The sequence below is a fragment of the Cladophialophora immunda genome (assembly GCF_000835495.1).
Source record: "Cladophialophora immunda strain CBS 83496 unplaced genomic scaffold supercont1.5, whole genome shotgun sequence".
NCBI lineage: Eukaryota > Fungi > Ascomycota > Eurotiomycetes > Chaetothyriales > Herpotrichiellaceae > Cladophialophora > Cladophialophora immunda.
In genome coordinates this window covers 1,211,790-1,224,937 of record NW_015622545.1, presented here as the reverse complement: position 1 = coordinate 1,224,937, position 13,148 = coordinate 1,211,790, and the positions used below count along the sequence as shown (strand labels likewise).

General features: G+C 52.7%; 4 protein-coding genes across 4 annotated transcripts; 2 read left to right on the top strand and 2 right to left on the bottom strand.

The window, feature by feature from the left end:
• Nucleotides 1-800: 800 nt before the first annotated feature.
• On the top strand, nt 801-983 carry PV07_08709 (uncharacterized protein; the record flags this gene model as incomplete). Its single annotated transcript, XM_016395903.1, has 1 exon — nt 801-983. One exon carries the CDS (start codon nt 801-803, stop codon nt 981-983), a length of 183 nt encoding a protein of 60 aa, XP_016245759.1.
• A 383-nt stretch (nt 984-1,366) lies between these two features.
• Nucleotides 1,367-2,025, top strand: PV07_08708 (uncharacterized protein; the record flags this gene model as incomplete). Its single annotated transcript, XM_016395902.1, has 2 exons — nt 1,367-1,625; nt 1,856-2,025. 2 exons carry the CDS (start codon nt 1,367-1,369, stop codon nt 2,023-2,025), a joined length of 429 nt encoding a protein of 142 aa, XP_016245758.1.
• A 6,209-nt stretch (nt 2,026-8,234) lies between these two features.
• PV07_08707 (uncharacterized protein) lies at nt 8,235-9,171 on the bottom strand (the record flags this gene model as incomplete). Its single annotated transcript, XM_016395901.1, has 2 exons — nt 8,235-8,784; nt 8,837-9,171. 2 exons carry the CDS (start codon nt 9,169-9,171, stop codon nt 8,235-8,237), a joined length of 885 nt encoding a protein of 294 aa, XP_016245757.1.
• A 431-nt stretch (nt 9,172-9,602) lies between these two features.
• On the bottom strand, nt 9,603-10,454 carry PV07_08706 (uncharacterized protein; the record flags this gene model as incomplete). Its single annotated transcript, XM_016395900.1, has 3 exons — nt 9,603-9,855; nt 9,912-10,072; nt 10,131-10,454. 3 exons carry the CDS (start codon nt 10,452-10,454, stop codon nt 9,603-9,605), a joined length of 738 nt encoding a protein of 245 aa, XP_016245756.1.
• Between the last annotated feature and the right edge of the window lie 2,694 nt (nt 10,455-13,148).

Here is a 13,148-nt window from a genome sequence, read left to right as displayed (position 1 = left end):
GCATACCAGCAACGTAAGGAAGCCGTGTCGTGGCAGAATATTCCTCTCGACCCTCAGTAACATTATTTGCAAACCTACCCGAACTTTGCCGCCAAATCCCAGACGCGTTAGAATATTAACAAGAGAGGGAGCAAAAGGATCACAAGATGAGCATCCAAAGAGACATAGTGGACGGCTCTAGCGTAGCCGCGAGGGCGAAGGGGAAGGGAAAAGCCATCTAGATGAGGCACCTCTTTCGCTTCACCTAATGAGAACCACGGCAATAAGAGTAGAAGCAATGGATACAATGATTCATGTTATTAGTTATTCAATCCCCGCAACAGCCAGCGACATACGGCCAAACGCCAATAAAATCCCCATCGTCAATTGGAATGTCTAATTTACTACGATCTCCAATACCAGAGCAGGATAACCCCATATACCGTGACCACATGCCAGCATCTGTGTAACACACCCCTCCAGCCCTCCAGTGTCGACCACTCCATGCACGTTTCAGCCGCGGCCAAGGAGATGCGTTGGCATACCAGCTTATGCCAGCCTGATGGCGCATACAACCATCAAGCATCTACCTCCATCCCCATCGTGGGCCCAGCCTCGAGTTGTGTTGATCATTCCGGGACCCGAGAATATCTTGAAATATGCTGAATTCTCATCCTAGCCGCGAACCGATACCTATTCTTCCTCGCGGCTGTGCGATGGGTGCGACAGTCGTCCCGACTGTTTCTTCCGCCCCTTGTCGCCTCATTGTCCCACCATGCCCTTTTTCTCGTTGCGACTATACCGTAGCTTGCATCTACCCCATGGGCGTAGAGCCGGTTCCGGTCAAAGCCTTGCTGGACGAGATCCACTCGTACCTACCGACCGAACGCGATCAAAACAGGCATGTGTTGTGGAAGATCGGAACGCACAATATGGTGATCGCCGTGCTGCCGGACATTGGGAAACAAAGCGGCCGCGACTGTGGCGATCTAGCTGTTGAGTGATTCTTCCCCTCCATTCACTTCAGCCTGTTAGTAAGGATTGGCGGTGGGGTGCCGGATGAAGAGGAGGACGACGATGATATTCGCTTAGGCGACGTAGTGGTGAGCAAAGCCACGGCCACCTTTAGTAGAGTGGTGCAATACGATCTGGGCAAATATTCGAGCGGTGGTGGCTTTCAACGAATAGGCGCATTAAACAAACCTCCTGCCCTGCCTGCTCCGGGCGAGCATCGAAAAGCTGGCGGCCGATCACCGAATCCATGGTTCCAGCGTTGTCACAATATCTGTCCGAAATGATCAGAACATATCCCGCGAATAACGGAAGAATCCTCCCACCCGGGCGTTCAACGGGATCAGCTGTTTTCAAATGGACCATCCCCATCTAGATGGTTCTAACTGCAAGAAGTGCGACAAGCAATGGATTGTCGAACGAGAGCCTCTCCACAACCCTGCACCCGAAAATTCATTACGGGACGATCGGCTCGGCGCACGCCGTGGTCAAGGATACGGCTCTGCGGGAGAAGCTGAGACAAACCTTAGCGCTCAAGGGAGTGGAAATGGAGGCGGCGGGATTGATGGACTCCTTTGCCTATCTCGTGATTCGAGGCATCTCTAACTATGTGGACTCGCGCAAGAAGTTCATCGGTATATCATGGGTGGGTGAATCGATGCCACTCCCAGCCACTCAGCCACCCGCAGGCACTCAACAGCCACCACCCTGGAATTTAAACCTTTTCCCACTACCCTACGCCCACCACCCACGCCGGAAACCACTTTCATATATCGTTCCACCCGTCCATCCGTCCATCCACCCGTGCCATACCGATGAACTGACCCGCCACACCTAATAACCCCCCCTAAACATCGGCATCAAGGACTGGCATCCATCATGGCCAGTAAGGCTACCGGCCTCCTCTTGGGCCTCCGAGGACTCGCTCAAATCCAGGAAAAGTACGCTACTCTCTTTGATTGGACAAGGGACGACGACACTCGCCACGATCTCGAACAGAAACTGTTCCAACACATGTTCGATGTGACGGGTTGAACCCTGAAGGAGGCTCAGTTCGGAGGAACCAGCGCCCAAGCCTAACAGTCACGTATGGCGGAGAAACAATATTCCGTACGCAAGGGGAAGAGAGACAGGATGTAACGATCGCGTACGCAAGGGATGGATAGCATATATAAAGATGGAGAGAGGGAGTGTTCTTCCTTCTTTCCATCCTCAAATTAATATCATGTCGACCACGAGCGGAGACCATCAGGATTCTCCCGAGGCGAAGAAGAAATCCAAGTGGTCCGCCGAGGAAGATGCCAAAATCATCCAACTCCGTCAGGATGGCATGAAGTGGGACGACATCAGCAGGCATCTGCCAGGCCGCAGTGCCAACAGTTGTCGGCTTCGTTATCAAAATTACCTCGAGAAGAAGGGCGATTGGGATGAGAATCAAAAGGACATGCTTGCAAGGTTGTACGTGAGGTATGAAACGTCGCACCGGACCCCCGAAGCTTTGGTACAAGGGACTGACTGACTCTTGTCCCAATCAGGTTTCGAGAAGACATGTGGGCGAGAGTGGCAGAGGAAATGGGCACCCCGTGGCGAGCCGTCGAGGCCATGCACTGGCAGATCGGCGAACAAGAAATGGCGGAGCGGACCGGCGTGACACCATTCTCCCTCAACAACGCAAACGGCGGCATCGACCCAACAGTCCTCCCGCGGACACCGCAACGGCGCCGCAGTGGACCTCCTCACCACCCGCCACAAGAGCCTCCGCCGTTCAGTGCGACGCTGCCTTCGTTTGCAGATGTGTTTGCAGATTTCAAGCAAGGACTGCCGCGAGCCAGGTACGATTATAATCGTAACTAGATGGAAAACTACGGGCGAAGCTACGCGAAAGATGGATCGCGACCCAGTGGGGCGCCTGTACTTGGAGCGATAATTGGAAGTGGTTTCCGGCGTGGGTGATTGGAAAAGGTTTAAATTCCAGAGGGGTGGCTCTCGTTTTAGCCCCCAAATACTTCTCCTAAAGTGTTATAATACCTCTAATACTACTAATACCAGCTAATACTAGTATCATAGTGATACCTTTTGATACCCGAGGTATCGAAAAGCACGCTGCTTACAACTATCAACACCACCACCACCTTTTCACCTCGCCCACCCGAGTCCTGGGAACAATGTCGTTTGCAACTGTACCTCTTGGTCAATAATGTTACAGTTGAGCTCAAGACGAGATTTGTTTACCGTTGGCCTATGCATGGCTCGAGGTATGGAGACAATGAGAGACGCTGTCAGGATTTAGGATAGTACCTCCATCCCATTCCTTGACCTGACTTGCATTCCAGCAGCCAAAAGGACGGAATGTCTTCCCCCCTGGTGACGGCTCATGAGCGTGGTCAATGGGCCAGGTATGCGAGTCAATCAGTTGTCAGAAGATCACTATGCTGTGCCCAAATGCTCCTCAAGAGGCCTCCTGGATGTATCGAGTGATTGCACATGGTGGCCCTGCTCTTTCCCATGATTGGAAAACGATAGGCTGACCCCGAAGTCCCCACTATAGCTTGGCCTAATGGTGTCGTTTCCGGCAGATGCAGCTCCCTTAGCCTAGGGCACACAACTCACTCATCGCAGGCTTGCAGTATTTTCATCCTCCTACACCGACTATGGATTTGAGCCCTGACTGAGTCTCTTATTGTCTTGCTGCAATGGTCTGGGGTGTGTCTAGCTGGCTCTGGACCACGAAAGAGTCCCACAGAAGTTCTCCTGTCGAGTTGCTACTCGCACCACTACTGCCACGAGCAATCTCGATTCTTCAACCTCAACGAAGACCGCCGTCCCTTCTTCAGCCTCGACGAAGACCTTCAAACCTCGATCAAGGCCTCCCTTCTTGAGCCTCAACAAAGACCTCTCCCCCTCCTTCGGCCTTGAAGAAGAAACCTCAGCGAGACAACCTCGACGAGACAACCTTGAAGAAGACAACCTTGAAGAAGACAACCTTGAAGAAGACCTCTCTCCCTTCTTCAGCCTCGACTAAAGACCTCTCAGCAACCTTCGACTGTCCATACTTAAGTCGTTGTCTCTTGCCGGTAACCATAGCCTTGGACTTCTCTTCATGGATCAGATGGTCTAAGTCCTCCAGCGTGGCGTCGCTGCATACACGGCGGGACACACGAGATCCGTCCAAAAAGGAAGCAAGCCTCAAGCAAAGATGGCTGAACGCAGACTCATTTTACTCGAGTCTTATTACACCAAAGACAACAACAACAAGCAACTCTGGTACATCACAAATCTTCCCGGCCTGCCGTTTTATGACAATGTCAACGACTATGGATTTGTCCGCCTAGCGGCCTGCCCACTGGGTCGCTGACGTGGTGTCGTACGCCGATCCCACACTAACGGTGGCGGGCGTGTCTGGCCTCTTCAATGTCATGCATAGGAGATGGATTCAAGTAATGACTGCTCATCTGGTCGGCCTCCTTCTGGGTCTGTTGAGCCAGGAGTATTCTGCCACGCCAGCATATCTCATCAACACTCTCTTCGGCGTACTACCCGAACCAACCAGTGCATCACCACCAGCATCATCATGAGCGACTCGATCCGACTCCATATAATCCCCTTGAAGAAGGCTGGGAAACAGAGGTCGAACGGAGTCGTCGTTGTGGGAGTGTGATTAGGATCAGTTTGCACACCAAGCGAAGGAGTGCGTCTGCTGAAGGTCATCCGCAGAGACACAGGGCGAGGAGTCTCAAGACTCGTGGCAGAAGAGAGAGTGAAAGCAAACATTCAGACGACGAGAGGCTTCCTCTACTGCAGACGACTTGACACGATGCATGGACGAGACAAGTCGCTGGCGGAACCAGGCCAGAGGAGATTGCTCTCCGCGGCGCAGTCTCGGTAGAGACCTATGAGTACGGAGCGACGAGAGCCCGAGCTCGAGAACAGGATTCCCAATCCGTCCCACCGCAGGTTCATCGACACCATCTTCACCAACCCCCCCCCCTCCGAGAACCCGAGCCGGTCATCGAGGAGCCCGTACCTCCTATTGAGCCAAACGCCCAGCCCCCGATCGAAGCGGTGGATTCTAACCGAGAAGGACTAAGTGAGCTGCCATTACCATTGCCATCCGCGCCGCATTCGGACATAGGAAAAGATCCAACACCACCTCAAGATGAACTCCCAGAACAGAAATTTGGACAAGCTCCCAGACACGCCCCACCCTGAATCCGCCACTGTAGCTGGCGCCGGCGTTCCCCGACTCCTCACCGTCGAGCCCGAATAGTTCGTCTGCACCTTGGTCTCATCGACCACAACATGTACACGATGGAGCCCCCACGCCAATCCTCGCGGTGAAGGTGTTGTTGCAGTCTATGAACTGGTTCCCGATCAAGGGGTGACGCCACGGGTGGGTGCAAACAGGCCCAAGTGTGAAAGTTCAAGTGGAGTGGCCACGAAGCCCACGGAATTCCGAGAAGCACGTAATGAAGTTGGCTACAAGATATGCGGCGGGCGGGCGGGTGGGCGAACATGATGAATATGGTTAACAAGGCAAAATGAAACCATGTACAGCACAGCGCAGCGAGTATAACGAGTGAGCGGGTGGGTGAATCTACGTCGAGAACAAAGTCAAGTTTTAGCGACTGCGCTGCTGGGTGCTAGGTGCTGGATGCCAGAGTGAGTACTGAAACTGAGTTCCAGGGGAAAGGTTTCAATTCCAGGCGTGCCTATCGTGTGCCCTTCTCCCTTTGCCTTTTCCCTCTGCACTGATTGCGCTGGACTTCCCTCTGCCCTCTGCCCTCGTTATCCAACTATTGACCAACTTTCCACCCACTGTGCAACAATGTCTCAGCTCACGATTCATTTCAAATGAATATCGGCGAATAAAGCGTAAGGGAAAGATGAGATAAAGGTCAAAGACTCCAATGGAGGTTTGAGTGGACCTTAAGTCGTTGTCGAAGAATCAGTTATGCAAGCCGGACCACCAAGCAGAGTACCACCGGAGCCAATTCGATCGCCCTTCCTCCTCCTCTACGTCAAAGCCCTTCCCGACGTCTATAACCTTGCAGATATAAAATCTAGTCAGCATAAAACTGCATTTCCACCCACTCTACAGCAACGTCTTAGCTCACGATTCATTTCAAGTGTCGGCGAACAAAGTATAAGGGAACGGTGAGAACTACTAATGGATGCCATGCGGGAAGGTAAACGGCGCAACGGACGTCAGTGCTACTGGCTGGGGCGGTAACCTAGCTCCTACTTCCGCAGTAAACGAATCTGTTCGTCGACAGGTTCGTCCCATGACCGACGATCGGAGCCTACATACACATCGAGTACATCTCTTCGTTGGCGCAGGCGGACTCGTTCACATCTATCTCCAGGCTGTCGTTCGACACCTTGACCACGGCCAGGCGGACAATATTGTTCGTGTCAGTGTAGCACTTGTCACACCAAAAGCCGCCCTTGCAGTAACAACACCAGCGGTAGCAATATCAGCGCCGGCAGCAAAAGCAGCAGCGTCACCAACACGTCTATAAAGATCCGCCACCGAGCCGCGCAGCACCACAGTCTACTTATATTAGCGCGGCTCATCTTCCCATACTCTTAGCCATCAATTCCCTATCCGACAGTTTCGCCAGCCGCTGTCCGTAGAAGACATAATATCTAGGTATAATAGCGGACCACTAGCTCTACAAGAGGCGACTTTAACCTCGAGGGTAGTCGGACCATCCCGTGTCCTAGTTCTCATCTACAATACCGTCCAGAGTATTTAGGATAGTTAGAGACTAAAAGAGAGCTCATCCGAAAAGCGAGACGTTCTAACTCGGCCGAAACGGCGGACTCTCCAGCCCGTTCAGCCCTTATAAAATTCTAAGCTCACCCACACCGACGACTAGGTTGATGTCCTCAGCTTTTACGAGCTCAAACTCCTACTATAAGAAAAACTCTAAATCGGGTTTTCTACGATATCCTCTCCGACAACTCAGCTATCTGGAGAAAAAGCAGAATCAATCGTTATGGTACGGCCTTGCTAGAGTGTCCTAAAGGACTCACAGTTCATTCTCACCTTCCGCCCTTGCAATCTTCACAAGCGCAAGATGCAGCATCCTCCACTCTGTCTCCTTTCCGCCGCCTCCACACCATAACACCCCATTCTTGTGCTATGCTTCCCGCTGCCGCCACAGGCACCCTTTGCATGCTTTGCTAACGTCTGGTTCCTTTTTTTTCCGGCTCCAGACTCCGATGGAGAGTGTGGTAATGAGCGAAACATGGCAGCGACCACATTGATCCAGAGCGTGATGAGGACCACACCGTCGATGAAGTCCCAGACACTTCGCAAGGGGGCAGGTGGCGTGAAGAAGAGTCCATCCGCCAATGACATTTGTCATGTCATGCACCATCGTAAGATTTTTCGCCACCCATATCACCGCCATCTTTATCGAGCGACCACTCTAACTATCTATAGATCATGGAAGCCTACTGCGTCGTCTTGCTGGGAAACTTCATTGCTCTTCCTCGATTTGCCCAAGACTTCGGCCAATACAATGCCAGCCAAGACAAATATTTCGTCACAGCCGTATGGCAGTCTGCTTTTCAGTGTGGCGGGCAAGTCGCTGCCTTCATTGGAGTTTTCCTTGCCGGACCAATCACTAGTGCTATCGGATACCGGTTGGCAACGACTCCAGGAAGCATCTGGGTTGCAGGGGCTCTCAGTTCAAGAGCAGGACCTCGCTGCAGTACGCTGGTGCATTGGCGATGAAGACGCCCCAAGGAACGCTTTCGAGAACCTGGGATCCAAACAGGACTCCCAGTGAATTGCCAAAATAAAAGACATAAATGAAGCCGTGCAAAGCCACGAGGCCGCCGATGGTTGGCCGAGGACGTGAAGGGGTTGGCCTCGAAGATTTAAGAGCGGGACGACAAGATGGATCTTCTCCTCAAGCGACAAAAGCAATAAGATGAAAAGATCAACCTGTTACTTCATCATCTTATGAAGGCTCGATCAGAACCACCTACGGCCAATATCGACGTACCTATGGCAGACCGGCAAAGCCAGGTCGTGGCTACAACGTCCTCGGTTCCAAGCCCGGCAAATCCCAGTCCTACTCAGCCCCGGCCTCCACCTTCGCTGTTCCGCCGATAGGACAGTAATTCCGAAGTCAGCTCTGGATCACAGTCCCAGAACACATTAGCAGCATCCATCCAGCACCTACGAAATTCGGAAATAAAGAGTATAGATAGAGAATCTCCGGCATCTTGTTCTAGCTCTTGTACCAGCTGAACAATAGTTGCTTTATGTGATAAACGACTGTCTCCTCTATACGTTCTCCTTGCCGCTCCCTCAAGCTGGCCCCGAACTTGTCGACGCGCGTGATTGCCTCCAACATCTCCGTTCGATGCGCCGAGGCGTGGCAGGCCGCACCATCTGCGATATGGCGTGCCGCTTCAAGCTGAGGCTGACAGTCGATGCTCTGTCTGAGCCAGCCCAGTGACTCTTTCTGCTCTGCCTGTCCGAGGTCCGGGGCATTGTCAAAACCGAAGGATGCCTCGTAGGCTTCGTCTTTGGCGGGTGTTTCGTCTAAGGTATGCTGGAGGACCGTATTGACCAAATTCTGAGAACCATTGTAGGCAGAGACGAGCTCGTCAAGCGCCTGAGTCTTGGAAGGGTGGAAAATGGATCCAAATTGTGTGAATTTCCGATGTATCGAGGACACATTTGCCACTGCGGCACGTCTCTTGGCCCGAACGAGGCTGCGATGAACTTGGTCTAGCATGTTGTCCCACTGTTGCATTTCGCTTTCGGTCCGAAAGCTGAGGTCAGCTAAGCAATTGGCCAGCTCTGGCAATAGGATGCAAGACTGACGAGTCTCGACGACCGCGGCCATGACGCTGCTTGCGGTACGGAGGTGGTTCAAATGATGAGAGCGGGCGGCAGATTGGAAGCGAGGTTGCCGCGTCGTACGGACCCGCCACGAGACCTTCCGGGAGTCGACGAAACAAAATGCGTCCGAGGGAGAAGGTCCCGAGCACCATGAGGACACAGAACAGCCAGAGAGACGTCGACGGCTTCAACAACGGCCAAGCGGGCGTCGGCGGCGGAGGGCCTTTCGTCGACGATGTGGGCTCGTGCCAACCACCGTTTCGCTCCTCCACCTTCAGTCTGTATTTCCCCATTCGTCCTGTAGCGGGGAGGGCCATCGTGTGTTGTAGGTTGAGCCATCGTGGGGGAGTGCAGCAAGACTCTGTTGCGCGGCAGATCTCGAGCGTACCGCCGGTGGTAGGACGACCATAAGGGGTAACTGACAAAGACGGCTACTTCTGGGGATTCCTGGCGTGGGAATGGGAAGCTCCGTATTTGCAGAGATCACTGCCTTTGCCTGCTGTTTTGCTACCCGGCTGCCTGAGGCCTCAGACTCCTTACCACCTTCAGACCTGAAGCCTCTGCACGGACCAAAATCCACAGACCTTCTCTCTGCTCACTTGCCTCTTTCTCGTTACGGTGTCGGCCGAGGGGTTGAATTTTTCTCCCGGAACGTGGGTAGTCGAAGTCCGTTTTGACATGAGGCAAAGGCTGATGAGCGGCACGGGTTGTTGACACCTTGCTCTGCTGCATTTGGTGGACACCCTTTCTATACAATGTTGGCCGGGCCGCAGTCGGTGTCGTGGCGTGGCTTACCCACGCCTGGGTCAACTATGTCCGCCAATACCTCACCCTCTTCGTTAATCGGGGCCTCGTTGCCACAGCTGAGGTGGCCGTCGCCGTATGCTTGCTGTACTGTGTGTCCAAATGCTGGCTGCACCGGGGGGACCGCAGGGAAGTCGGGTGAGCGATAGGCCATCATCGGATGGAGGAAATCGACTCTGATGGCACCGACGGCAGTGCTGACGAAGACAATGTCACACCGGCTCTTCGGGTCGTAACGAATTCAGACACATACTTGGCTTGTTGGATGTCGGGTCTGGCGAGACTCCCGGAGTTGACTTGTGCTCTGTAGTTGGCATTGAACTCACATGTCCTCTCCACCCGTTCCTTGAGCTTGTCAAATGACACACTGGGAACCAGGCCGTATACGGCCTTCTCGACGGTGTTCTTGTCTTTCTTCAATATTTTTGTTGAGCCCGGCGACGTCCATCGAGTCGATGGTTAGCGACCTCACCAGTCTCTCCACGATGTCATAGGTTTCTTTCTCTTGAGACGCGCCATGGGTGTCGACCGGCTGAGGGATACTCTCTGGGGGGAGGGCCGCATTCAAGGGAGGATAGGTACGTGGGGTCGGATTTTCGCCGGAAGCAACACGAGTAGTAGGATCGGCCGAGATGCGAGAGTGTTTCGTCCTTGCCGCAATTAAGGGAGGATTCACGTTGACCGGCGACTGGAGTGCTAGCACGGTGGTTATGGGAGAGGTAGGCTTGTCTTGACTCTTGAGAAGTCCCTCTCTTGGTGGTACCTCCTGTAAATCAAAGGTCAGCCTGTTCGACATCCTTGATCACGTTCAAGCCCTGCTCTTTCTAAGTATGCACTATACACCGGATCGATCCAGAAGGACACCAGGAGCCCGCGTGCTCGTTGAAGGTGTGGAAGGGCTGGCGCTCGCGAGGGCAACGGTGGGATTCGCTGTTGGTGGTGGAGAGGACGGAGTTGCAGTTGGACCCTGAATAAAGGGAGCTCGCGGAAATGGAGGGACGATTATATTCTAGAGGCACGTTGCGGTAAGCCAATCACGAGTGAGCTTCCCGATTAGGCTCGTGTGTGGCTGATTAGCCTTTGCCCTAACATATTCCGGCGCTCGTTTGAGCCACAAGACGTCGTCTGCAGTTTATTCATCCGCGACGCTGAACGCGAAGTCGTTGACTATGGCGATGGATTCTCTGCTCTTGTGCTGAGAAATGCCGAATCGTGGATGGGCAACTTGTCCGAATTCACCCAAGCCGCGCATCGGCAACTGGACCGACCGTGGAAGGCCGGCAAAAGATCCAAAAAACCTGGCAAGCACATCCCATGCCACACAAAGAGTGGAGATTTCGAACAATTCCATCCAACAGCGTGAATTCCTTCCGCACAATGCAATTCGATCTTCGCGTACTCCTCAGGTCGCGATCTGCATGTGCAACGACACCACCCAGCGGATCATCAAAAGCATCCAGACATCGAAAGCAACCCACAAAGAAAGATTGAGTGACCATATGAAGTGGACTTGACGGACTTGACGGACTTGACGGCATCGGGTACTTTACGTTTCCTCTTTCCCTGTCATTTAGTGGCCACGGGAGAAGAGCATGGAGGAGAGGAAAGCCATGTCAACTGGTAGATGATCTAGTCATACGCAGGACCACAAGGGAAAATATGACAGGATTCGCTTCTGAGAACCATCCCATACTCCCTAGATGTAGTTCACATCATGAGCTTCCTAAGAAGGAATCCGTATCTGTGATGATAACTAATAAACCGATGGGAATGGATGAATAGTAGAGAGGGAAAGCGGCAAACATTAGGACTTGTTCAAATCCTCTCTGGGTAGACTGCCATCAAAATGGTATCGAGAAGCTTGGAAGCTCCTGCCTGGAGTATCGGGCGGAGCTGGAGCTGGTCACAGGCGCTGGCTGCCGTCTCACACAGCCTAGCTCCTACATTCGAGGCGTGTGGGACCAACTTGATTGATTGTCTATCTATCTAGTGGCGGGGCAGCTCTAATTCACCACCCAGACCAGGTGAAAAGAAGGCACATGAAGGTGTCTAATGGTGAAAGAGGTCTCTATCCCCTAGCTCCCTCCCCTGTCTCCCACTCATTTGACCGATTCGCATCATCCTTTATTATTAACTGCTTCTTGTTTTGTCTTCTCTTCTTTATGGTGCCCGTGTGTCTTGATTGTTTGTTGTGCTACCTCGGACGCCGCTGCGACATATTTCTCTCCTCTATTCCGGTTGTCTGTTACCCGCCTATCTGGAACGAAAGGGCATGACGATAAGTCCTCCCGAGGCCGACCGCAGGCAGATTTAGGTGTACTAGTTAACAGTCTGATGTATTGACCCTCCTGCTAGCTTGAGTTCAGTCACCTCGAGACTCCGCCCTTGGGAGTGATTACTCCTCTAAAACTGACTCTTTAAGCCTGAGCATCACTTAATGCCCTGAGGAGAATGGGCGAACATACTACGCATACCGGCCGCCGGAACACTATCTTTATCCGAAAGATGAGAAAGAATAGGAGGGACTCGAAATCGGCTACTATATCTTGTATAAAGAGCTTGTCTTCCAGCTCCTCGAGCGCTGTTCTCGACATCATCCTACAATATCCTCATACCATAGATGGCGAGGCGGTCCTCCTTACTCACAGAGTCCCACGAGTTTGAAAGCCACAGCATAACATTTTCGGCTTGAAAAAAAAATCTGATCCCTTGATTTTCTTCACACTCTAGAACAGAGGAAGCCTTAATAAACAACTCGCCGCGGCGAACTCTCGCCAATGAGTGGTGCAATTGTTTACCCATCTCCATAACTGTCCATAATCTCGCTCAGATTCTTGCCTGTCGCGAATGTCCATTACCTCCATTCGCTCCTCAAAAACACCTCCACTTTCCCATAGGCCTGTACTGACGACAGTGTGTCCTCGCGAGGTCTATCTTTCGGTTCAAGGCAAGTCAACTAGCTCCACGGCTCCTTCGGCATTTCCTGGCGGGATCATTCAGCCACCGATGTACAGAGTCTAGGTACAAATACTCGAATTTCACTCCCAGGGCGGCCGCGTTATAGTGCTGGTGGCATTACCTCACGTTGTGAAGTCCAGTATGCGTGAGATTGACATGGGCGTCAATGAAGAAATGGCTGGAATTCATATCAGAAGTCGGACCTGGCGTTCTAGAGTCGAGGGTTACGTCGATGGTGAATTTGCTCAAGTGGATGTCACTCGCTGAGGTCTGAAGACAAGTGTCATTTGTCCGATAGCTGGATCTCGCTGTCAACTCCATGATTCTGCCCGGCTACGGAGCTCCGGCAGATCGATTTTGAGTCCTTCACTTTTTTCTTCAGCGTCCTTTATGCTCCTCACTGCCCTCTATGGTAGTTTTCGCTGGTGGCTGTGAGACCATCCAGAAGTGACTAGGAGGACTGGCGCAGTGAGTGAGTGAGTCTGCGTCGAGAATAAAGTTAAGTTGTGCGAGTGCTGAGTGCCGGTGTGCC